General features: G+C 34.3%; 2 protein-coding genes and 1 pseudogene across 3 annotated transcripts; 1 reads left to right on the top strand and 2 right to left on the bottom strand.

The window, feature by feature from the left end:
- Positions 1-6,522: 6,522 nt before the first annotated feature.
- Positions 6,523-8,075, bottom strand: LOC132184398 (putative galacturonosyltransferase-like 1). The gene has a single exon (XM_059598025.2). It carries the CDS (start codon positions 7,855-7,857, stop codon positions 6,754-6,756), a length of 1,104 nt encoding a protein of 367 aa, XP_059454008.2. The 5' UTR covers positions 7,858-8,075; the 3' UTR covers positions 6,523-6,753.
- Positions 8,076-17,555: 9,480 nt separating this feature from the next.
- LOC132185843 (RING/U-box superfamily protein) lies at positions 17,556-19,065 on the bottom strand. Of its 2 annotated transcripts, none has more exons than XM_059599639.2 (2): positions 18,927-19,065; positions 17,556-18,494 (listed from the first exon to the last, which is right to left on the bottom strand). In XM_059599639.2, exon 2 carries the CDS (start codon positions 18,447-18,449, stop codon positions 17,736-17,738), a length of 714 nt encoding a protein of 237 aa, XP_059455622.1. In that variant the 5' UTR covers positions 18,450-18,494; positions 18,927-19,065; the 3' UTR covers positions 17,556-17,735. The 2 variants fall into 2 exon arrangements, with proteins under 2 accessions (XP_059455622.1, XP_059455621.1); XM_059599638.2 differs by having other exon boundaries at positions 17,556-18,473; positions 18,927-19,064.
- Positions 19,066-23,477: 4,412 nt separating this feature from the next.
- On the top strand, positions 23,478-24,497 carry LOC132185771 (fatty acid elongase 3-like pseudogene; annotated as a pseudogene).
- The last annotated feature ends 617 nt before the right edge of the window (positions 24,498-25,114 follow it).

The following is a 25,114-nucleotide window of genomic DNA, read 5'->3' as shown; positions in this document are numbered from 1 at the left end:
GGGATTTGGGTCTGGCCACTTACCTTTTCGTGTGTTCACCAGCTTGCCAAGCTTGCAATAGAAATGTTGCTCAATGGTCGTCCACCTGGCAACCACACTAGGTTATCTTTCTTAAGCTGTATTATGAAGTACGGTTTTTGGAAATCATATAGGGTTGTTTGTAGTCTGTACACGCCAGCCAATGAAAAATATACTGAAGTCTGTTCTAAGAGGATCTTAATTCAAAAATTAGGAGAAACTATGGGATATAACAAGAGATGTAGTATTGAGATGCGATTCTTTATTTCTTGTTTCATAATTGGTAAAAGAGGAAAGGGAGAGCCCCAAGTAGGGGGAGATCCTCCAAGGGAGACTGGAGATGTGTTTTCAATATAATTCATATTTGTTGCATTTTCTAAGACTTTAGGCCCTGTTTATCAACTGAACTTTTTTGTCTGAACACAAGAATGTTTTATGCATGGATGGCACCCTTTCTTTCAAGATCAGCAGCTCTGCTGTTCATGTGGAACTTCCATGTACCTGTTAGTTAAGTCTCTCTAACTGATAAATTCTATTATTATAGGTCACAGAATGACAATGCCCTTATCCAAGTAATGGCACACCGTATGCCCCCAAAAGGCAAGTCCTGTATCTAACAACAGTATCTCTGATGAACAGATGACTCATCTAGGCGGTATGGCTGTTCTTCCTAGTTTAATACCAAGTGGGGTTGTTTTCTTGCTACTGTTGCTATTTACTTTTTTGTGGGTAATTCGTTCTTTTATTTTAATTGCTAATGTCTGAGGTAATTCATTGGTTTAACTTTTAATAATGATCTTATGGAATTGGTTACAATAGATAGTGACTAAATCAGAATATGGCGTGTTAAAAAAGAAAGGGAAGATATGTTGTGCTTTTTAAGTATTTGATGAAGTGCTTGTTTCGTGGGAAGTTATGGGGTAGATGGTGAAGGGGATGGCAGATGGCTACCCTGTTTGGACCCAAAAAATATGAATATTTGTTTATTCATTCTATTTTATTTTATTCTATTCATTGACAGCTGTTGATTCAAACTTCGAAGTATTCTGGCATGAATAAGGGAAAAGACTATTGCTTCACTTCACTTCACTTCCTACACTACATGTCCTCGAATCTCGATGGCTTGTTTTAGCCCAACCGAACACAACAAAACCCTAGTTAAGAGAGCTGAATCAATGAAAACCGTGTATACATATAAGGGTGCTGCTAGGTTACTATTACTTTTATTTAAGTTTTACATAGTAATTCAGACTTACTACATCAATTATCAAACATACAATCAATTTGATTGTGATTGACTTGATAGTACTACATAGATTGTCACGTTAGTTTATAAGCTTAGGTGACATTTAACACGCTAGCCACTAAACAATTGAATGTAATTGTGGCCGATGTGGCAGAATTACATAGACTATCAAGTGTGTTGAAATTAGTGGTTTATATTCTTTCAGGCATAGAGAGTAATATTGGAATACTAGTGGTTAATCAAGTAAACGAAGCAGAGTGAATAGAGCGTACAATTAGAGTTTTCTTATATATATGTTATGTTGTAATCCTAAATCATTTATAGTAAAATATAGTCGAACTCTCCTGTGGACATAGTCATCTTGCTGAATCATATAAATTTATGTCTCTATTCTCTCTTGATTTCTCTATTTTCGATTTCACATTATTTATCATTATTATTATTGTGCATAGTAACAACGTGAAATATATATATATATATATATATATATATATATATATATATATATATATTTTGGGGCAGCTCTGGTTGCTTAATTTGTCTGTATTTGGTTGGTAGAAGGCTTCCTTCACATATCTGGTCTGTTTAGGTGTTGTCAAAGTCGGTTCAATTGTAATTTTTCATGTGATGGTTGAAAAGATTACAAACCAATAGAGTCAAACGGCTCAAACCATGATTAAATCATTCGTATTCTCGGCTTGCTAGCTTGCACATGCTAATAAATGATCATGCTGGAAGTCGCTGACTTTTTCATCCAATTTAATTTGTATTCATTCTCCTTGAATTTTTTTCCCCCCCTAATTTCTAGAAAACATCATTAGTTCTTCATTAACTTATAATTAATTCTCTTCCCATACTTGCAGATCCGTCCCAACCGAGTCAACTGCATTGGAAATATAATTCATTTTATATATATACCATTAGATCTCTAAAATCTAATATGAATCGTACAATAAATTTCTTTTAGTTTTCTTGGTTTTACTGATTAGAGACATCATTCAATTTCTTTAGACTAACTTTTTGAAAGTAGAACTCATGATTAAATTAAGGACCAAATAATTTTTTATTATTTTTTTCCCCCCGGTTGTGGGTAGGGGATGCAATCCAACAATGACATAAAATCCAAAAATAGAGAACCATTTGACATAGGCTTTGATCTCTCAAAGGAAACAAGTGATTGAAAGCTGTTGCTGATCTACAACCAGGACAGCTTAGAGTTTGAGGCACCTCCAAAATTGATGGGCCGAAAAGGAAGCCTCATCTAACAAGAGGTGAGCTACTTCAAGATTCAGGCAACTCCATGAGACAGAAATAAAAAGAGAAAGAAGCAAAGCAATCAGCGCTTCAACCGCGTACTGCTTTGCTTTGGTCAAGAAGCAACTCCTCATGTACAGACAATCACTTCGAATGATACATGCCTTTACTTTTCCTCTTCCCTGACCAACACTTTAATGCTTGCCAATGAATTGAGAAAAGAAAAAGGAAAATGCTTTGACAATTCCATACAAACTCATGTATCAGTATTTTAAAAGTAAAAAAAATTAAGTCAAAGAAAATTTAATTGTTTGGTAGCTGACATGATAAGTGTCACATAAATACATTAGTTCGTAAAAGACTTGTAGGAAAAACTTTAGTACCATTTGAAAAATGGATTATCATGTTTCTTTTCTTTGTTTTTTTGTTTTTTGTTTTGTTTTTGTTCTTGTTTTCCAACAATGACAACTCTTCGCATCTAATTCTCCCAAGTACTAACCCATAATGATTTGACCCCAGTACCTCAACCAAAAGAAAAAACTCATAGAGTGACCACATGCTTGCCCACAATACCCATCTAAGCTGATTCTATATCACTCTAACTACAACAACACACTTCCCTTTACTTGTTTTTATTACTTGAAAGAGAAATAATAGTAATTATAGTTTTATTTCACTTTTATTTTATTTTGTTGATATGGCACTAACGATCGGCTCTTATTAAAAATATATATATAATAACTAATTGACGGTGCCGCATTAATAAAATAAGATAAAAGTATGGTAGATAACGGTGCTCTACTTAAAATTACTTACCCTCCCATCAACCTTTTTCATGAGTAGGCTGCATGAGTCTATGTTCCGAGCACAAAATAGTTAGTGGGGAATTTAGAAAATTACTAACATTTGAATTCTCTTTACTTCAATGCAACCAAACCAAATAATCTTTTATAATTTTCAGAAATCTTAAACGACTACCCCGACCAAACGCTACATTAGTTGTACTATACATCCATGAAAGCAATCTTTAGTATACGGCCATTTAGAAAGTGGTCCTTCACATGTTTATCTCACAAATATTCTTTGTGTTTTCGAAAGGATGAAAAGAGGTGGTCCTCTTAAAGAAAAAACTATGAAAAAAATTTATCCAACCCAAGGCAAAGCAAAGTTTCAAGTGATGTTACAAATAAAATGCTCGTGTGCCCACAGAACAAAAATTTGTTTGGTATATTATCTTCTTCGCATTAACATTTTTAAGAAAATTTAAAAAGCACTACTAACCAACGCGATTGCAATCGGCTTTCACTCTTTTGTCTCCATCGTAGTCTGTCTGTTTGCAATTATAAGAGGCTCTTGATAAAATTTATATGTTCAGATAATTCGAAACTTATTAAGGAACACATGAGTCTTATCAGAAGTCTCTTTCAATTATACTGATAATTACAATACATTTTGATTCTTAATAACAACAGTGTGATCAGTTTAGAAGGAGACATACACTATGAAGAGGCAACTTAGTTTAGTTTAAAATAAATAATTTTCTGAAATTAGTTTAGCTTATTCACCTCAAATTCATCCATGGAATGATGTGACAACAGCTGCATGTCTCACGAGTCAATCATGCATCAAGCTCAAAAAAAAAAGAAGCTCTCTTGGGACAAGTACTTTTACAGTAGTTTTACTTTTTCTTATAAAGCTTTTTCTTTTTTCTCTCTTTTTAACAAATTGAAGACATGATTCATGATGTCACTTTAGTTAATTGATTAAGAATATTCCTCTAAGAAGTCCAGTAATTACACGCAAGTACTCTATGGCTTTCTCTTTAATCTTAATTTTTATTTTTTAGTCAACTATCCTCAATTATTTTGTTCTAAACTTTAGGTAACAAGTTGATTTGGCTTACCTTGCATGATTAATTCATTAAAAATTTCCATCAATAATCAAATAAACGGTGAAAATGGTAAAATTGAGGAAGAACTTGTACTCGTAAAGGTTAAGATTACTATTTTTAATTTTCACTGTTTATTTAAAATAGACTCTAATTATTTAACCACTGAAAATAAGCCAAATCCCATCTTAAATTGTTCGAGCAAGTTTTGGAAAATGCAATAAATCTTGACCGCATAACACAAAGAAGTTATAAAATTCAAAGCCGTCCATACTTATCATACTGGTTGATACTCCATACAGATGAAATTGACTAGGAACAATTAAACATGCCTCCCAGTTCAAGAATCTGTAAACCAGAAAAATAATAATAATAATAATAATGATCTTCAATGGATTGGGGGACAATCCCATTAAAAAAATTTAGTACAAAATTATGAATGGACAACTGGGAGGAGGGTTTATTTATTATTATTTATTTATTAATTTTTGATCTGGGGTAATAATAATAATTAATAAGACTAATTTTTCTGGAATAATGGGGCATATGATAAGTCGACGGACATATCTGACATAACGCGTGCCAAACGCGGAGATTTAGGAAGCTGAGACTTACGGGGTAGTAGGGCCCACGTGCGTAAGAGTATTCCAGCTTGATTCTGATCCTGTGCCGTACATCACTCTTACCTATTAAATGCAAAGCCACGCGTCATACATCCAAGCCCTAGCAAGCTCGAGCTCTCATTGTTTCGGGTACCTTCTTCCTTCTCATCTCCCTACCCTACCGACACTTTTTTTTTTTTTATTAAACTTTGTGTTTATTTTATAGTAAAGGATTTAAAAATGGGATCATACAGGTTGGTATTTCAATGATATTCTAATTGACCAATAAAATGAAAATAACTCCTTTTTTTATTATAAAAAAGTCAATTTATTATACTCTCAAGAAAGCATACTCAATTGGGTAATAGGTCAAATACGACTCAAGCCGGAAATATCCGGTTGATAATCACATTATTAAATTATATGGAAATGATAGAGGGAGGCAATTGGCAACAAATAGGAGAGCAAAATAATAATAATAATAATAATAATAATAATAAGAAACAGAAAAAAGGTCTTCTTCTTAAGCCATTTGTTAATCTATCAACTTCTGTTTTTTGGGCTATTATTTTCTTTGCAAATTAAGATAATTGAACAGATTTTGAAGTGCAATTAAATGTAAGCTCACATTGGATGCACAATTGTGTTTAAAATAAAACTAGATTTTCTCCGATTCAAATGAATTATGATGCCCTTCATTTTTAAGGAATCAGCTCTTATCGTCTGAAATGAAAATAAAATGGCCGAAGGTCCACTCTATTAAAGGCCATCCTCCAAATTCTCTCATAAAAAAAGTCACAAAACTCTAAAAAGAGGTATGCCATAGTCCATAGAAAAGCTCAAAAATTCTATAGAGGTTATTTAAAAAAAAACAAATTATCCAACTTAACTCTCTCACCGGTCATTGCACCGATGTCATTCCAATGGTTTTCTTATTTTTGCAGGTGCCCGTCGTTCAGTCTAATCGTCCAAAATATGCATCAACAATTAACACCATTCTCCTAGATTGATTGCATAAAGTACTCATAATTTCATATTTTCTTTAGCAGAACTATGTCAATATATAGTGAAAAAAATAAAAATTACTTAAGATGGTTTGGAGAACCTTTGTTTAAACTTATATTTAAAAAGAGTATTAAATCCATGGAAATAGAGAATTGAAATTATTCCTGTACTTTTTATCACTTTGTTATTTTCTAACAACTACTGTCTAATGGCATACATATACTTTATTCGAATAAGTGATCAAAGAGGCAAACCAGCTGGCTAAGTGTCTTTCCAGCCAGCCATAATCCACTTGATTCCTTCAAGACAACCAATATCTTGCTGATAAAGATTGATTCAGTATATATAACCAGAAAAAATTAAACTCATCTTTTCAATATGTTAAAGCCTATTAATTAATTAATTCAAATTTTATTTACCAAATAAATAAATAGCTGAAAAAAGAAGAAGAAAATTAATGAAATGGAGAGGTAGAAGGTTTAGAAAAGGAAATTAAATGAAAGTATTAATTAATTCAAATATATGATCATATAATTCATCAATATTGAAACAAGAAAGCAAAATAGCTCTTTTGCTGTACAGACTATTATCATGCATTGGTGATGCAAAATATACGAATCCCCATTATTATCAGACAATTAGAAGAGTAAAAGTTTGACAGAATATTCTGCATAATCTACATGAACAAACTCCGGCTCCTTCATCGTCCCTCCGACTAGTAATTAAGCGCCAGAAAGAGCTTAAGAATCCAAAGCAAATGGAGTCTGCAAAAGGTCATAAGGAGCCCAAAGAGCGTCCAACGGGCACGGCCGGTTCGCGTCCAGGCGAGCCCACGGCTTACCCTTCCCGCTCCAGTGCAAGAGACTCACCGGACCCGGGTGCAGATCCCGGCAAAGCCCCCGGAAGTTGTCGCCGCCAAGACCGTGCTGGTTCCATCTGTGATTAACCGAAGCAATTTTCCCGGCAAAGACAAGCATAAAAGGCGGAAGAGAACCCAGCTCGTATATCCTCATCCTCTTCTGGAGCTCCATCCAATCCTCAATCTGCTTCGTATAATCTCCGGCTCTCCACCGATCAAGATCGATCACCATCACGCCGGTGTTGAAGTAGCAGGCTTTCCGGTTCGCGAAGGTCAGTGACAGAGACGGGTTGGACCAAAAGGTTGGGGTGAAATACGAGGTGAAGTTGGCATTGCAGTACTCCGGGGCTGCGAGGACGGAGGAGTCGCCGAGCGGGGTGGCGGAGAGCTTGGCAATGTCGTCGACGAGGATAAGATCGGAATCGAGGTAAACGACTTGTCGGACGCACAAGGGCAAGAGGTTAGCCAAGTAGCTGCGGGCGTAGTTGAGCGGACAGTCTAAGGCGGAGCGGATAGAGGTGGAGATCAGACCTGACACGTGGGAGTCGTCGAAGCGATACACTTGGAACTTGAGATAAGGGAAGGAGCTGGAGAGGGTGGCGCGTAGGAGGGACGCGTTGGCGGAGGATGCTGAGGCAACGAAGTGGAAGAATACGTTCTCCGGGCACGAGGTGTGTTGGAGGACGGACAGAATGGCTGCCATAGAGCCTCGGAGGTATTGGGTGTCTAGGGTCATTGCAACGTGGACTGCACTTTCGGAGCATACGACGTTGTTGTTGTTGTTGTTGCTGTCGTCGTCGCCGTCGTCTTCGCCTTCTTCGAGGTCATTGGTTGTCGACGGGCAGTCTGGTGAGTTGTAGAATTGTGGGGCTTCTTTGAATTGTTGGGAGAAATTAGTGGCGGTGACATTGGTGGCCGTGGATATGTGGTATAGGCAAGAAAGGAAGAGAAATGCAAAGACTAGTAGTAGTGGTGATTTAGGCATATTTTTCCCTCTCGATCTCTGTGTGAGTTGTGATAGATAGAGAGAGAGAGAGAGAGGCCTGGGAGAGATAAAGCTAATTAATAAGGTTAATTTTGAATCTTTGCGTAGGTTGTAAAGTTTGAACACGCTTTGGGTTTAAAAATGAGAGAGGAATAGGTTATAGGTGGATATATGGGCAGCAGGCTAGGCTGCAGAGCGGGAGAGGGGGAGTGAGTCAAGGATTTTTCAATGGGGGAAGTTGTTGTGTTCACACTGGTTGCTTTGCTCGTTGTATATGGGTTTTATTTTGTACCTTTCCTCAGGTCCTACATCTCTTTCTCACGTACTTTCTTTTTCGTTTACAGGAAGAAGAAGAAAAAATATATAAAACGTAGGATTTGACACAAGCAGGAAAAGAAAGGGGGTTGCTTTAAGGTCCAGAATTAAAAAATAAAAAATAAAAAAAATAATGGAAACAGAAAAACATTTTGTGTGTGTAATTGAATTTCTGATGCTTCTATTCACAAACGTTACTGTTGGGTCATTACAAGTTTCGCTAGGCCTTGCCTTTCATGGACCATGACAATTGACAAAGCTCTAACATTTTTAATTTTTTTTTGTTAATTCTGGCTATTAACAATATATATATTTTTTTGTTGACTAGACCATTTATTTTTCTTTGTTCATTTTTCTCATCAAATTAAATCAACTATTTGTTATCAATTTTTGACAAGACTTTTGAATTCAACACAAAATTAAAGGGTTAAGGTTGAAAAGTTTAACCCGTTTAATTAAATACGTTAGATTGGGGTAGACCTATATAGTCTTATACCCATGTTTCAATACGACTCAAATTAACCCGACAAGCAACAAAATTATTGGTAAGAAATTTTTTACATAACCTACATGGATCCAATACAAAATTAGAGGACTGAGGTTGAAGGGTTTAACCAATTTAATTAAATTGGTCGAGTTATGATTGACTTATATAGTCTAATATTTATACCTCGATACGACCTGAATTCGACATGCGAACACCAATTATCACCCCTAAAATTTTATGTTAAAAAACATTCATTAAATATACTTAGTAATTTAACATGATATCAAAGGAATCAATACAGATGTATGTCTTGAGTTTATCCAACTCACTTCTTGTAGTTTACCTTTTATTTTATTTTAATTTTGATCAACTCATGAGTCCTATTTAATAAGAAAGTTTGAATTCATAAAATAAAATAAAAAATATTAAAATATTAATTAAATTCTTATATTCTTTTAGTTCCTAATAATTTACCTAACCCCTGCCACCGCTGGTTTTCAATAGAAAGAAAGGCATGGTTGTTGATGCTTAACCCTCGCAACAATCTCTCTCCTGATCATACACATGTTTTGTATTTTCCCGGCCGTCGATAATCATAAATCACTCGTATGTTGAACTATCGCACTCCGGGAAATATATATTATTTTTCAACAACCAACAAGTCTTTCATCTATTAAAAAATTTTAAAAAAATCATGCTTTATAATCAAGTTTGCCTATCTACAGCCTACAGGTATATGCCACCTTCCATGGAGGTGAAAAATCCACTGTCACATTCAGTTATGAAAGTGTCCAATTTTCTATTGAGTATTGATTATGCTTTGGTTTATATATAATATAAAGAAAGAAACAAAAGAAATTAAATAAATGCGAAAGTATTCACAAAGATTTATTTTCAATTCAGTCTATTGAATTGATTTTGTCCAAAATGCTAGTGATTTTTACGTAAATATATTTTAGACACATATACCTTTTGTCGCAGCATACTCATAATTGGTGTTTGAACACGATTAAAACACTCCTTTTTAATGGGTCCAAAAGGGGGTCATTGACATATGGTTGTGTTGCAAAGTAGCCATGTTCATATATTCTTTCTCCAAATTCTTTTGGGCATGTGCACACATGTTGAACTGGGTAGTCGATCGATAACTGATCAACAAGCAGACGAATTATTGATGTGACTCATAAAATTTAATTACATTAATATTGATTCTCGTTCTCCCTACCTCTGGTCCCCCAATAGTAATTAAATTTACATCATTAAACTAATTAGATTGAGTGGCTCTTCTAATTATAACTATCTATCATGATATTCCTTTAAGAATAACCTCATTCTATGGATGATGTCAATCCCATCCACATTAAAAATTACAATTATTGATAAATGAAGTTAACTAAATCGGTAAAATTATTAACGAGAAAGCATGTTATAAGCGCTATATACAAGCTTAAATTAATAGAAAATTATGAATTTAATCATTTAATTAATATGTTAATTAACATTTTTCATCATATGTGGGATCAAACTCTATTAAATTGGTTGTTCCATTCACCTCTCAGTATTCAATAACTTAAAACAGTATGTTCATACATGATACCAAAACACTTTAATTCATGCTATGGGTCACTCTTTTTGTAACACGACCACAAGGCCACAACTCATTCAATCTCGTACTTGACTAGTTGTGTTTGATCTCATAGTCAACGTGGTAGCTGACTTTGATGCCAAATGATACAAACTTCAAGTATAATTCATGTACACCTGAAAATTGACTTACAATGAGAACATATCCAAGAGCTTATATACGTACATATGGTTAAAATTGCACTTAAGCATGTGAAACACTTAGGATCGTAATAGAATTCTTTAAAATTGTTAATATAATGTGATCGATTACATTGTAATCATAGAAACGACCCTTTCTCTTCTTCTTCTACTTTTTTTTTTTTTTTTTTTTTTTTTTTTAGCATAATACAATATGCATCTTCTCATGCTTATAATTACCAAATTAAGATGTTAAAATATTAATTGAACAATTAAATTTATTTTTTATCAACTTAAATTTTTATAATAAATGATCATTTATCACCAGAAATGGTCCTTAATTTGTATAGTTAGATTTAATATTTCACGTATTTGGGTTTTAACTCACAATGTATATATTAAAAACAAAAGGATAGAAAAGAAAAAGAACTAAGAGGCCTATAGTTACAGACAGAACTAGAAATTTAACTTGAGAGGGATGGATTGTATTGAATTTTTCTTTAGGGGCCAAAGTTAAAAAAATAAAAATAAATAAATAATAAATAATAAATAATTAAATTAAATATTTTTTAAAACAAAGTTAAAGGGTGAAAAGAAATTATAACCATTTTTTTTTTCTTGGATCACTGCTTATAGCGCTATAAATTACGCCCTATATACTATACAGCCCGGTTTTGATTATAATTGGCCACTGATTTATACATAATGAAGGCTCACTATCAAGGGGCTCACAATTTCTGTATGGAAGTCAATCTTGAAACGTCATCGTTGCGTAAACGACTTGCAATTATTGGAAGAAAGATTAACCATTACTGATGTCATAATGAACTGAGTCTCGTAAGGATTGATTGAAATCGCGTGCAATATTAGAACATTGCGCTACGCAATACTTTTAATCTGGACAGTTTATATTATGGTCTATATTAATTATATCATGTCACTTGGACAAATATATAATTATTTCTTTTTAATAATCAAAACAATTAAAAAAGTGACCGGCCACCCCTAACCGTGGTAATAGGAGTCAGGAGATCAGCAGCGGCGGTGATCAGACTGGTGAGAGAGAGACGATGGCTGCTAAAAAGATAATGACGTGACAAAATTAATGGGGTTATTTTAAAATAACCATGCAGCAAAAATTAAAAGTATTGCACATGATATTCCACGTGATCTCATTCCCTCCCCATCAATGTAACGTGCCATTTAAGACTGAAAACTCCCACGAGGAAGAACCTGCTCTAGCTTTACCATAGCAGTGCTTTCATGGTAAGCATACCATATTCCCGCAGGAGAAGTAAAAGGAGTAGCTAGCTAAGAAATGTAGGAGATGGAGTATAAATTTAATTATTTATTAATACAATATTATATTGTTTTTTTTTAATAATAAATTGAAGAGTTAAAATAGAAACTAGTGATTTAAGATAAAAGGGTATTGGCCCGTCATATATATACAATCACCATCATGATGTTAATAAGGTGTACTTGACAGCTTCCATGGTCACCGACGACATCTGATCCCCATCAAAAACGTGCGTGGGTCACGATCAGGCGGGTAAAGACACAAGACATGAGGGCCATGGAAGTCAGCCTATGTGAGCTGCACATGGGGAGTGTTTGGGTATATATAGCTCATGATAGATTCAATTTCAGCGTGCGTACAATATACGTCGGTGCTCATCACTCATCAGTACAATAAAAGGACATACATGGGGTCAAAACCTCTTTATTCAATTGGGAATTTTTTAAATTGTGTTTCACATTCAAGACTTTTATAACACCAGTCCTCCTGGTTTGTATAGTTGGTCATCGATCTTCAAAGTCCATGGAGCCTAACAATATAGAATACAATCAGTCAATCACAATATATGACAAGACCCTTGGACTGCGAGTCATCAGCTAGCCACCTTCTTACACTTTCCATCAAGTTTCCGATCATCTAGCTGGACTCAAACCCACAACAAAAATAGTATGTATATATGTTTGTTTACTTCGTTTGGGGTTTTTTTTTTTTTTTTTTTTAATTCGAAAAAAGTAATGCTAAAAACAGCTGCATGCAAAAATGGAAGGCTGTTGAGCGCTGTGGTTAAGATGATTAATTGATAAAAGTTACGCTCGCCTGTTTTCAAAAAAAAAAAAACCTCAAGTCTTTTATCTGCGATATGATAAATATTTATGACTTTAATGTAAATTGCAGATTATTTGTGATCTTTAATGCTTTACGTGATAGGTTTGCTTAACTCGATCAAGATATCGATGCTTTTGGAGTGAATTGCATTTAATGTCTCAAAGATGAAATTAATTTCAGCGAACTGGACCCTAGGGTTCATTCATGTCGACAACATTCATGTCCACAAATGACAATTTGACTTCTTGATATATATATATATATATATTAAAAAATTACTTATTTAGTCCCTATAACTTGCAGTTGTATCAAACTAATCCTTAAATATCAAAAATATCATAAAAATCTTTACAAGAAGCTATCCATCTAAAATGGCTTTTTCTTTCTATTATTGGACAAAAATAGTTAACACGTACTTAAATCCGCCGGACAATCAATTATCGATTGACACATTGTGTTAGCTAATAAATTGACCCCTTGCAAACTTACAATTTTGCCTACAAATTTAAAAATTTAAACGGTGTGGTGTAGGGAGACTCACATCACCATATTAAGAGCAGTCGGCCGCCTCCCACCAATAAAGGGTGGTTAGAGCTGTAATCGAGTCGAACTTAGTCGAGCTTTAAAATTTTAAGCCTAGCTCATTTACGAAGATGCTTATTTAAGTCAAGCTTAAGTTCGGGCCGAGTTATGAAATATGTGTTCAAGCTCGATTTGTTTAAAGTTCGGGTGAGCTCGAGCTAAAGTTCAAGTTTGTTGAGAATGCTATTTGAGTCGAGCCAAACTCAACTTAAGCTCAAACTAAGCTATTAAATTCTTTAATGTATAATCCAGACAGAGTTCAAGCCCTAATTTTAAAACAACCTCCAGATGTTTATATATAGTATAAATATAAATATTAAGTAATTTATATTACATATATTACTTAATTACTAATATACATATTTAAATTTATATAACTAATTTCTATATATATATATATATATAGAAATATATATGAACGAGCAAATGAATTGGTTGAGCTCTAAATGAGTTGAACTTGTGATTTTCTATTGAATTTTCTCGAATAATTCAAGTATGTATCATTTACTAATCGAGCAAGTTTCTATAGTAACGAGCTAGTTTATACAATATCGAGCCGAGTTAAACCGAGCGAATTGTCAAAGACTAATTTATTTACGGCATAAGGGTGGTTAACCACTCCTTGAGGGGAGACTGTTCTTTTTTTGTTTTACTACTTTTGTTTATTTAATCTTATTACTTTAAAGGTATAATTGTAACTCTACAATAGGCTAGTCATTGACCATTCCAAATGCAAAGAGACTGATTGGTTATATGTATATCTCTTTTTTTCAATAATTGTTTTTTTATAAAAAAACAAAAGTTTGGAGCCGGGAACAACGAAAAACTTGGTAAATCCAAGAAGCAATGCAATAAGCGCAAAATCTAAAACTAAACCATTAAATGAACATCAAATCATGCCCCGCCAAAAGCGAAAAGTCCAGATTATGAGTCTTCAATGCATTAATTATTTTTATTTTTTGTATTTTGCGAATCTTTAATATATTTGTGACACTGACACTAAATTAAATTTAAGAATATAAATAATCGAATTAAATGAAAAATGCTACATTACTGTTTGAAAAGATGTTAGACCCTTGAATCCTTAATTAAAGAGATCGGCCGCCGGTCTAGGGTCCAACGGGGTGGTCCGACCATCCCTTATAATAAAGATGGGTGGTTAGCCATCCTTTATTTTTTAAAATGTTAAATAATATTTTATTATTATTTGTTATTGGTGTGACATGTGCTTCATTTGTGGCTCTAAAATTTTTAAGAAGAAATTCTAACCGTGAACTGAATGCTCTCCAATCCATTTTGGACTAGAGAGGATCCGGTCTCCGGTTCCATGGTTTAGTTATACTTAACCAGTTGCAAAATTTCTCTTATTAATGAGAAATGCGAAATGTTTGCCCATGTTAACAAAAATAAATTTGTTATAAATTATTATTAGATTTTAATTCAATGATAATTTTAAAAGTCACCTTAATTTTAAGGAAATACAAGAAAAACATAGAAGAATGTCTAGCATTACTCTAAAAACACAAAAAAAACTTTATATGCTTATTATACCTTGCCAATCTTGGGACTTTGAGGCCTAGAACCTGTCTTATTTTGTAGAACATAAATTTTACAACAACATATGATAGACAAATTAAGCAGGTAGAGCCGTGACAGGCTCTCGCATAAACTGCCATATTATACACGATTGGAATCTCACTTTTTCTTAAAGGTAATTTATGGTCAAAAGATTTTCTACGACGAAAAATCTTGAGTGGTGCTTGTTAATGTGCTTTGAACGATGTCTGTTATTTATTTATTTTTGTTTATGATGTGACATAAAGATAAAATTATTCTGGTATTTTAAGTAGTTGGTTAACAGAAAGCAAAAGGCAAAAAGTTTAAGAAACTAGCCAAAAATAATTTTGGCACTATTGCACAAGGAGAACAAAAATATAAATTCAAGATGCAGAGAGGTGAGGTGAGTCTGCATGAATCACATTCGCATTGATGCAGAGGGAGAAGCAATCCATGTGCTGGAAAGCAGAGTTTTTGGGAATAGAGCCGAAAGAGTGGTGGATCACATGATTCAGGAGTCTCAATCCAAAGGCCCAACTCAACTTAGAATCTTAGTTTAGGACCATATATGTATACCAACTGGGGCCTGCACTATGAAACCCTTTGTTTCGGAATTCCATGTTAATTCCAGATTCCATAAATATCCATGGCTTCATTCAAGATTCTTCTTTACTATTAATTCAGAAAAAAAAAAAAAACAAAACAAAAAGAAAAGAGAAAAAAAAGAGTCTACTTGGTTGTGTTTTCAGATAAATATCTTAGCTATTGTGAGAGAGTTAATATAAAACTCGACTGTCCAGGTAGCTGGATCTTACATGGGTCTCTCACAATAATTGTTCAAATTGCTACTAGTTGAGGATCCCCATCTTTTATGATCAATAATTTTGAAAATATATTTTGCGAAAAAATTACACTTATCTTCTCAATATACCACCTAATTTGCTATTTTTCTCCCAATATTTTAATTTTTGCTATGTACCCTACAAATCTACAACTCACTTTGCTATGTCCTTTATTTAAAGAGAACAAACATGATTCTTTTAATAGTCTTATTTTCTTATACTAAATATAAAAGCTACTTCAAATAAATAATAGTTTTTTGAATATAATTCTTAAGAATATGTTTGGCATTTTTTTTTTTCCTGCTTTTGTGATTTTTCTTGTAAAAAACCATAACAAAACGGGGTATTTGTTAAACCCCATGACACTGTTTATAGATAAAAAGAATAAAATAATAATAATAATAATAATAATAATGATTGGTATGAGAAAATGAAAAAGTGGTATTGAAAAGTAAAAAATTTTATTTTTTAGTGATTTTTTTTATTTGAATAATAATAAAAAGTAAATGATGTGATATAAAAAATAAATGATTTGATATAAAAGTAAGAATTTTTTTTTTAGAAAAAATAAAGTGAATAGTATAGTGAGATAATGAACAGTGCCGTGGAGTTTAACAAACAAGTCCAGCAATTTCATCACATTTGAAAAATTCAAGTCCTCCCACAAAAATGTTTCACACTTTCTCTCACCTTGGAAAGAGAGCGTGCTGTGTTTATAGATATCTGCAGTAAGAATCTTTTTCCTTTACACCCAAAAACAGATCTAGCTGAAGAGAAATTTGTATTAGATCGGTTTAACGATTTCAAAACATAGTTAATGAAAATTCAATCTTTAAAAAACACAATTAAACATTTAATAAAATTATTTCATTTCAACCTCCAATTTGTGGAACAATTTTCGCAATTTTGTTCAAACGCACTCAAAAACATACACAAACGATAAGGATACCTACCAACCCAACAAGCTTCTCGAGGACATCCCCTCAAAACACCAGTGCTCTCCGACAACTACAAATGGCTTCCCCACTGGTTTGGCTGGAGTATTAGACTAGGTAAACCATTGTTCTCTTTTCTGTTACCTTCAAGCTCCAGTGATTGCCAATAATTTCTCATTGGAGCATTGAATTGATTACCTTCAAACACTCAGAGGGTCATCAATTCAATACTCGATTAATTATGCAGACATATTGAAGACAGTATGCATTCAACAGTTACTAGATTCACTGCTGATCATCAAATAAAGCTCAAGTATTACTTATGACAAAAAAAAAAAATCAAAAAGCTCGAAGTAATCAAATCAAGGCATGGTAACATAACTCAAATCAGAAAGAAAAATGCATAAAAGATCTATTTGATTCAATTAACACATGTTAAGGACCATATTTTCAAAACGGAAAATATAAATTTTTAAGTCAACCACTTGAGCCAACCTCATGAATCTAGTGTTGATTTCCCTTGAAAATATGCTAGCGACGATTTTATACAAATTATACAACTAGAATCTTTATATGAATATTCAAAGTTCCAAGCAGGAGAAAATAAAATTACAAAAAACATCAATATTAGATCTATAATATCCACGGGACAGCAAGTCCTCTCATAGAATTCTGAAAAGAAGAATTCCCATTTCAAAGCAAAGATATTATTAAAGCAGATGCGAGCTTGCAAGCGCAGAAAACCATAACTCTGTCTTGCAATGGCTCTACACTCCTAGAAAGCACTTGAGTTTTACGTTCACTAATGTTTTCATGAGAATAAATTAGCACTTGCATAATAAAATTGTCACATGCATATTGTATACAACTAAGCAACCTCCACCCAACCACTCGAAAAAAGACAAGTCATTGACAAAGGGAACGTCATAATAACAAAATAAAAACAATATAATCATCATTGTCAACACGCTGTTTTGGGGACAAAAGCAAAATTACCCAAAGAGCGACTAAACGAAAAAATGCTACACCACCATACTCCATTCGTGGGCGTGTTTTTGTGTGTGTATGTGTGAAATAGAGAGGACAGTACAAACATTTAAGTCAAACTCTACATTCTGATAAAGGAACTAAGAAAAGTACAGACAAAGCATAATATGGACAATTTCCTTCGCCATAAAAAAGTAAACCCAAAAGGCACTAACAGATTACAAATGCATGAGTTTGACCCCTCAACATCTGTAAGCAGTTTAACTTCTGATAACAGATCTGAACTAGCCCCAAAGAAGGGCAAGAAGAACACAAAACACAATAAACAAAAGCAGCCTCTTCAGATGATTATCCTGTTGCCCTCGACCTGGATGATGGCGGTGAGGGTATCCACGCACATGGGCACCATGAAATGAATTAGAATACCCATAGGGGAAACCAGTCGAACCATAAATCGAAGCATCAGGGAACCCATGTAATTGAAGGTTAAATAGAGATGGGATGAGACCACCAAAAGCTGCAGAGAATGTGAAATTCCCAAACCTTGCACTCGCCGTCGGTGCAAACCCTCCCAATCCACCCAACCCTCCCATGAATCCGAACCCATGATGGGGAAAATGATTGGGGTCCGGTGGAGGAGCTGTCTCCGGTCTCTGCCCTGACGGACGATTCGGAATGTTAACGCCTGGAATAGACTTTGATCTTGGGTCAGTCGATGTCTTTCCCCTGCCATATAAGGGGACCAACTTCTCCTCCTCAACAAGGGCCTTGCAAACCGGGCATTCCCGGGACTGCGAGTGCATGTTCAGCCATTTGTACAGGCAAGGCCAGCAGTAAAGATGGCCGCATAAGGTCACAATAGGATCTTGAGCTAAGTCAAAGCAAATATTGCATTCGAAGTTACCGGCATCATTGTTATTAGTATTACCACTATTATTGCTTGAGAAAGAAGGGTTTTGGGCTGGCCTGCTTGTTGATTCCCCAAACCCACTAGCCATGTCTATCTCCAATATCTAAAATCCCTATATGAACCACATTATACCCTAATTAAAACCACCATAACAATCTTTTAGCATCAGAATATTTGATTTCGGACCTATAATTAAATCTACAACAACAACATGGGAAAAATAATAATTCAGATTAATGAAAAAAAAAAAAAACATGGAATATGATTTGAAATTGTCAAGATTAAGGAAATTTTCCATAAGGGTTCCTGAAAAGTGCCCAAAACCGAAACATCTCGTTGAAGATGCTTAATAATGAGGAAATTTCTTTATTTCTAATGCAGATTTAGCAAAAAAATTCGTGATCCAAATCCTCAACTCATTCAAATTCCAACACCACACAGATCTGGTAATACCACAATCGTATATATCAATAAACACGTCGTTCAACAATCAGTCAAATTGAACCATTACAAATAAAGAACCTCAAAGAATCTCACGGATTAACAAGGTCGAGAGATTACTTACCTTGAGAAGACAGCCCGACCGATCAACGAACCGATCGATCCCAAGTCAAAAGGGGGCCGAGACGAGAGAGAGAGAGAGAGAGAGAGAGAGCCTCTGGAAATTGCTAGGAAATGCGTTTAATCTCAGTTTGGAATGGCATTTACGTGACGTGGGTTGTCCCATGTTTAGCGCGTACTGATTGCTTTGGAATCTCCACGGGCGAGTCTGTGAAGTTTTTTGGCATTGCTTACCTGGCGATCGTTCACTGGTCGATTGTGCCTCGGCGAATTACTGGCTTGCGTTTAGGTTTGGTGTAACAGTTTTGAAATGTACGGTAACTTTTTTTTTTTAATATAACTTAATTTTTTTAAAACGCATATAAAGTATAAACATTTGCTAAAATTAAAGCTATATGAGCAATTGTAGCATATTTGTGTCTTACTAAAAATGATATGGGTATTAAAATTATTTTTAGATTAAAATTTAATAATAATCAATTAAAAGTTCAATGGTGATTTTAATTGTCACATCATTCTTAATATGACACAAGTAGGCATCCTAGAATTACATTAATTATTTTATAACCTGCGATTAGCGGTTATTAAAACTAATAACCGCTATTTATATATGAACTTTTGATAGGATTTTGGACTATCTTTATGCATTTTTTTGGGAGTTATTTTAAATAATTTTAAATTTTTATTTAAATAACACAGTTGTGCATAATATATATATAAAAGCATACACGCTTGCTAAGATTGGAGGTTGTGTATAATATATAAATATATATATACAACATGCACTATGGCCTGGCCTTCTTTCATTTGTTTTATCATGTTTTTATTTACTTTGGTGAAATGATCAACTCGGAATATGTGATGTGTTCTAGCTGAGAAATATAAGAAGATGATAAAAGTCTGAAAGAAAATTGCAGTATGAAATTAAATAGCAGTATGCACAATACATGTGAGGGGTGATTTGCTTAAAATACCAATATTTCAAATCCAATTTGTAGAGAGCTAAATCCAAATAAACACCAACATTAGTAAATACAAATTCAAAACATTACAAATCTAAAATCAATCCAAAAAACACCAAAATAGTATATTAAATATATATTATTATATATAAGGATAGGTGGTTAACGGTTGTTAACTGCCTACTCCTACCCTTAAAACTACTGACTAATATTTTTTAAGCAGTTGACAATTATTAGATGGTTATAACACACCCCTAACTAAAATTATGGTTTAGATTTAAAAATTATAGTTTAATCTTTAAACATGAATTTTTGTATGTAATATAAAATCGTTGAAGTGTTGAAACGATTAGAGCGTTTTAGGCCTTTGAAACGGTGCGTCGAGGAACGATTCGGGTCCAGGTTCTAGATTAACGGTGTGTGGTGTTAAAGTGTTTGTTTGCATTCACACTCGCGCACAACATTTGACCTTACCTAATTCCCTCTCATTTGAGTATATGATATATCACCGCGCGCGGTTTCCCACGTGCACCCACGCGCATCACCGCCCTAGGGAGGGACTAGGAACCAACTAGATTTTATATCATGCTTAGGAAAATAATAGTGCTTTTTAGTAAACTTATTTTATAACTTAAATTAGTCCATAAATAATCACAAAAAAAAAAAAAAAAAAATAGTCCATAAACTTATATCTTCACATAGCAATCATTTTCTATAAAATAATACCCTTTACTATAAACATAAAAATTGAGTGGCTTATACGGTTTTATTTTTAAAAAAATTGATCACCCATCTTATTTCTTTCCATTTTTCCTTTCTTTTTTTTTTTCCATCTCATCGCTCTAATTAACCCCTATTGTCAAGGTTATGCTTATTGTGATCAGTCCCTTTCAACAAGATTAACCTACTCAACCCTTCTCTATAGTTGTCCTCTTCGCTTAAGGCTTTGATGGGCAATAAATCCACTATGGGGCTACACTTTCATATAAACGTGCCCATTTTGATAAAGAGATATGATATGAGCTTAATTGAACTCCATCTAAAATCTAACTTTTACTTACTAGCATAAAGTCACATAAGAGTTGTGTCAAATTCAAAATTAAATTTTTTAAAAAGAGACAAAAATCAAAACATACATCCACAAAAGTTGAGTATTAAATGTGGCTCAGTTGAGCTCCTATCATATATCTTTTGATAATTTCATAAATATTTAGTTTACACACATAATACTGGTGATTCATTTCGCTTACTTTCTTTGGTATCAAAATTTCCTATTAGCCTCTATACATATATTTATAAATAAATAAATAAAATAATGCTTATGCCCTTTTATTTTCTTTCTTTTATACGTAAGATGAAATCCGTACATAACATAATATTATCATCAAAACATATAATGTATTGTTTGAAAACAACATTCATAAAGCAGTTCACGTCACACATTTCATGCATAAAACATTTTCACACATATCATAATGCCTAAATGGTGACCCTAGCTTTTCTTTGAAAACTTTTTATAACATTGTAAATAAAATTGCTCAAGGTCAACATCTATAAAAATACTAACACAATGATAACTTGCTTACCGCAGTTGCTTAAATCGTTTTTATACTTTGCCGGATTGTGTCATTCGACTCATTCATTTCGTTCTAAATCCTCTTCTCGATTCTAAAAACCTACAATTGTGTGACACCATTTTCTTAATTAGGAGGGCCCTATCCGGCATCAATATCTTGACTGGATCAACCAATCCCATCAATATGTCATTCTCCCTTTCATTCTATGTAGCAATTTTCTGTAGGTTTGGCAATGACTTTCCAAAGTCCCCCTTTATTTCAACTTTCCAACATTTGACTTTTTATATCAAATTAATAATTTTATTATTATTTAAATAAAAAATTAACTATAAAACAATTTTTTTTTCAATTTTCCATAAAAAAATTCAAACTTCTATCTGTTTGATATTATATCAATCATTTTCAAAACAAAACTCACCTACTAAGTCCATTCTCAAACAAGCCCAAGTTTAGACCCAACCCTGTGCACTTAGCCTCACTTTCCTTTATTCCTAAAACATTTTATTACACTTGTGATCCTAACTTAATTCCCTAAAGTCTTCAAAAGATTTGATCATTTACATTCATTTAATGCTCTAAAGGGTTATTATTTAATCTTCCACGTAACCCCAACAATTAAAACTGATTTAAACAATTGTATAACACCAAATGTTCAAGTTTATTACTTTCTTAATACCTTAGTATTATTCTGATTATGACTCATGTGCCTAATTTTTTTTTTTCTTGAGTTTTCAAACTTAAAAACATCAATTAAATCCTTATCCTCCAAGAAACTATGCCCCTCCTCTCAAATCTTATAGTTTTATAAATTGTAAAAATTATTTCTAGTAATTTCATTGGAAATCCTAAGCCAACACCAATTCTATGCCAAGGCTTCCAAGTGTAAATTTGGGTGCTATGAGGTAGACTACTTGGGGCATATCATTTCTAAGCAAAGGGTTAGGGCTGACTGTTTGCAATGGAGCGAAGCAGCACATGCCAGCAGCCTTTCAGGAGCCTATACAGGTATTGCAATGTCTCATATTACACCTATCATTTTTTTTTTCCATGGCCGCGTAAGGGAAGGAAAAAGAAAAATAATATTCGAACTACTAACTTTTGCTTTATGAAACATAATTACTGGCCGATTGAACTGTTTCTTAGAGATCACTTTACACCTATCTACCTATACTAGACTACTAGTTTTGGTGTTGGCCATCAAGAAGTTGACAAATGGCGGATAATAATTTAATAAAACATTGACAAATTAAATACATTTTAAATTATCGTTTAGTAAAAATATAAAAACAAACATACCTTATTTTTATCACGGATATGTTTTGCTAAGCCATTTTCTTTTCTTTTTTTCTTTTTTCCTTTTTTCCTTTAAACTCGTTTGATCGATTATATTGTGTACATACATGCTGAAGTGGGTATGTAGTCGCCTGTCTTTTTACCTTAACCAAATCCCATTTTTCCGGTTTCAAAGTGAAATTGAGAAGATTATTTTACAATTTTTACTATTTAGATTTTAGGCTTATTTGATAACACTTTTTAAGGCAATTTTTTTTGTTTTTTTTTTTAAAAAAATAAATACCAAATAACTCAATCCACAAAAGTATACTTTTAAATACAGTTACAATTAAAACAGCTTTTACTTTTATGTCATATTATAATTAAAAGGTTTTTATTTTTATTTTTTTAACTCTTAAAAGTGCTACTAAACGAGTTATTTATATCATTTAATTTTTGAATAATATGGTACTATATATATATATATATAAAATGTGAACCATTAAATTTATAAACTTACTTTAAACCATAGAGTAAATCATTCTAGAAGAGAACGTAGTGCACCTCCGTTTCTAGAAGGGAACTTGGTTACCTGAATCTCTCCATGGTATTTATGGATTGCGTTGATCCACAAATCATTTTCGAAGATTGTTCTCCCCTTCATAACCCGCTGACCCCCAACGTGCCCTTCGTATCAGTCGAGCTCCCAGGTCTCATTTTCGTCGCCACCTCCATTTCTAGAACCCATTCAACCTGTCAAACCTTCCAATATTTATCTGACTATATATCTCCATTGCTAAACCCCATTCGTTTAAGATCCCATCGGAAGAAAATCCAAAGAGACGATCATTTTTCTCGCCACCGAAAATGGGACAACGCTTGTTAAAGATCCTCACATTCTGGCTGTCAGAGCACCCATCAATCGTTAACTTCCGCTGGAACCCCACCCAGTTATGGGGCTCCACGTGGTCCTTCCTCTTCACAGCCATCCCGGCCTACATCGCTGCCGCCACCACGCTCCACCTCCTCCTTACGCTCTTCCGGCGCCGCCGCCCTGTCCCGCTCGGCCCCATCCCGGCCGCGCACAGCCTCTCCGTGGCGTTGATCTCCGCGGTAATCTTCGTCGGCACACTCCTCTCCGCCGCCGCCGAGATCCGCGACACGCGCTGGCTTTGGGGCCGCACCAAGATCACCACGCCCCTCCAGTGGCTCCTCTGCTTCCCCCTCGGCACGCGCCCCTCCGGGCGCGTCTTCTTCTGGTCCTACGCCTTCTACCTCTCGCGCTTCCTCCACCTTCTCCGCACGTTCTTCACCGTCCTCCGCCGCAGAAAGCTCACGATTTTCACGCTCTTCAACCAGTCCATTCTCATCATGATGTCATTTCTCTGGCTCGAGTTCTCCCAGTCTTTCCAGGTCCTGGCAATACTTCTCACCACTGTCCTCTACTCCGTGGTTTATGGGTACCGCTTCTGGACGGAAATGGGGTTGCCCAGAGCGCGCTTTCCTTTTGTGGTGAACTGCCAGGTTGTGTTGCTTGTCTGCAACTTGGTTTGCCATTTTATGGTGCTTTTGTTGCACTTGTTCAAAGGTGGGTGCAACGGCATTGGGGCCTGGAGCTTCAATTCCGTGCTGAATGGAGCGATTTTGTTGTTAGTCTTGAAGTTCTACGTCACGAAAATGCATTCGAGAAAGAGCATGGCTGCTGACGACGACGCTTCTTCAACGCATTCGGGCACTGTGAACACTAAAGAAAAGGACACCTGATACGACTACTTTGTTGCTTGGTTTTATTGATTTGTTTTTTAACAACCCCCTCTTTTCAATTTTTTTTTTTTTTTAAAGAAATTGTACAAGGATCATATATTATAATTTTGAACTTTGCATAACATTTCTATGTTGTAAAGGAACTTTACTTGGTCTACAAAAATGGTCCGTGCCCTATTTCCACGCAGCTTCCAATTGACAGGAAAAGTCCATCAATGGAATTCAATATGAGCCCGCCCTCCACCTATTGCAATACCTTCAAGGTAAAACATTGGACCGACACGCATTCGTCCACATGAATTTCGGCGGCTATGGTTTTCCGCCAATTTCGTGTCGGGAAGGAAAATTATAGGCTCCTATAATTTCAATTTATGTTGAATTGTCAAACTTTCACGGCCTCTATTTTCAAACAAACGAAGGATTAGTGGTCACCAAAAAAAAAAAAAAAAGGGCTTAATTTATTCTTTGGTCGTTATTATAATCCATAATCTACACTTAAAAATATTGATAAAAAAACAATAATAGTGGGCCAAAGACTTATAAAATTGGTTCTTTGTATTGGGTCCATTTGGTTAGGTTTTGGGCCAATTAGGTCATTGATGATTGATGGCCTCTCT

Source organism: Corylus avellana, chromosome 7 (genome assembly GCF_965113065.1).
Source record: "Corylus avellana chromosome 7, dhCorAvel1.hap1.2, whole genome shotgun sequence".
NCBI classification, from domain to species: Eukaryota; Viridiplantae; Streptophyta; class Magnoliopsida; order Fagales; family Betulaceae; genus Corylus; species Corylus avellana.
The sequence above is the reverse complement of the archived record's forward strand: the minus strand, read 5'-3'. Positions and strand labels throughout refer to the sequence as shown.

Excerpts from the sequence above, each read along its gene's own strand:
- LOC132184398 (XM_059598025.2), bottom strand. The coding sequence starts at position 7,857 with ATGCCTAAATCACCACTACTACTAGTCTTTGCATTTCTCTTCCTTTCT.
- LOC132185843 (XM_059599639.2), bottom strand. The coding sequence starts at position 18,449 with ATGGCTAGTGGGTTTGGGGAATCAACAAGCAGGCCAGCCCAAAACCCT.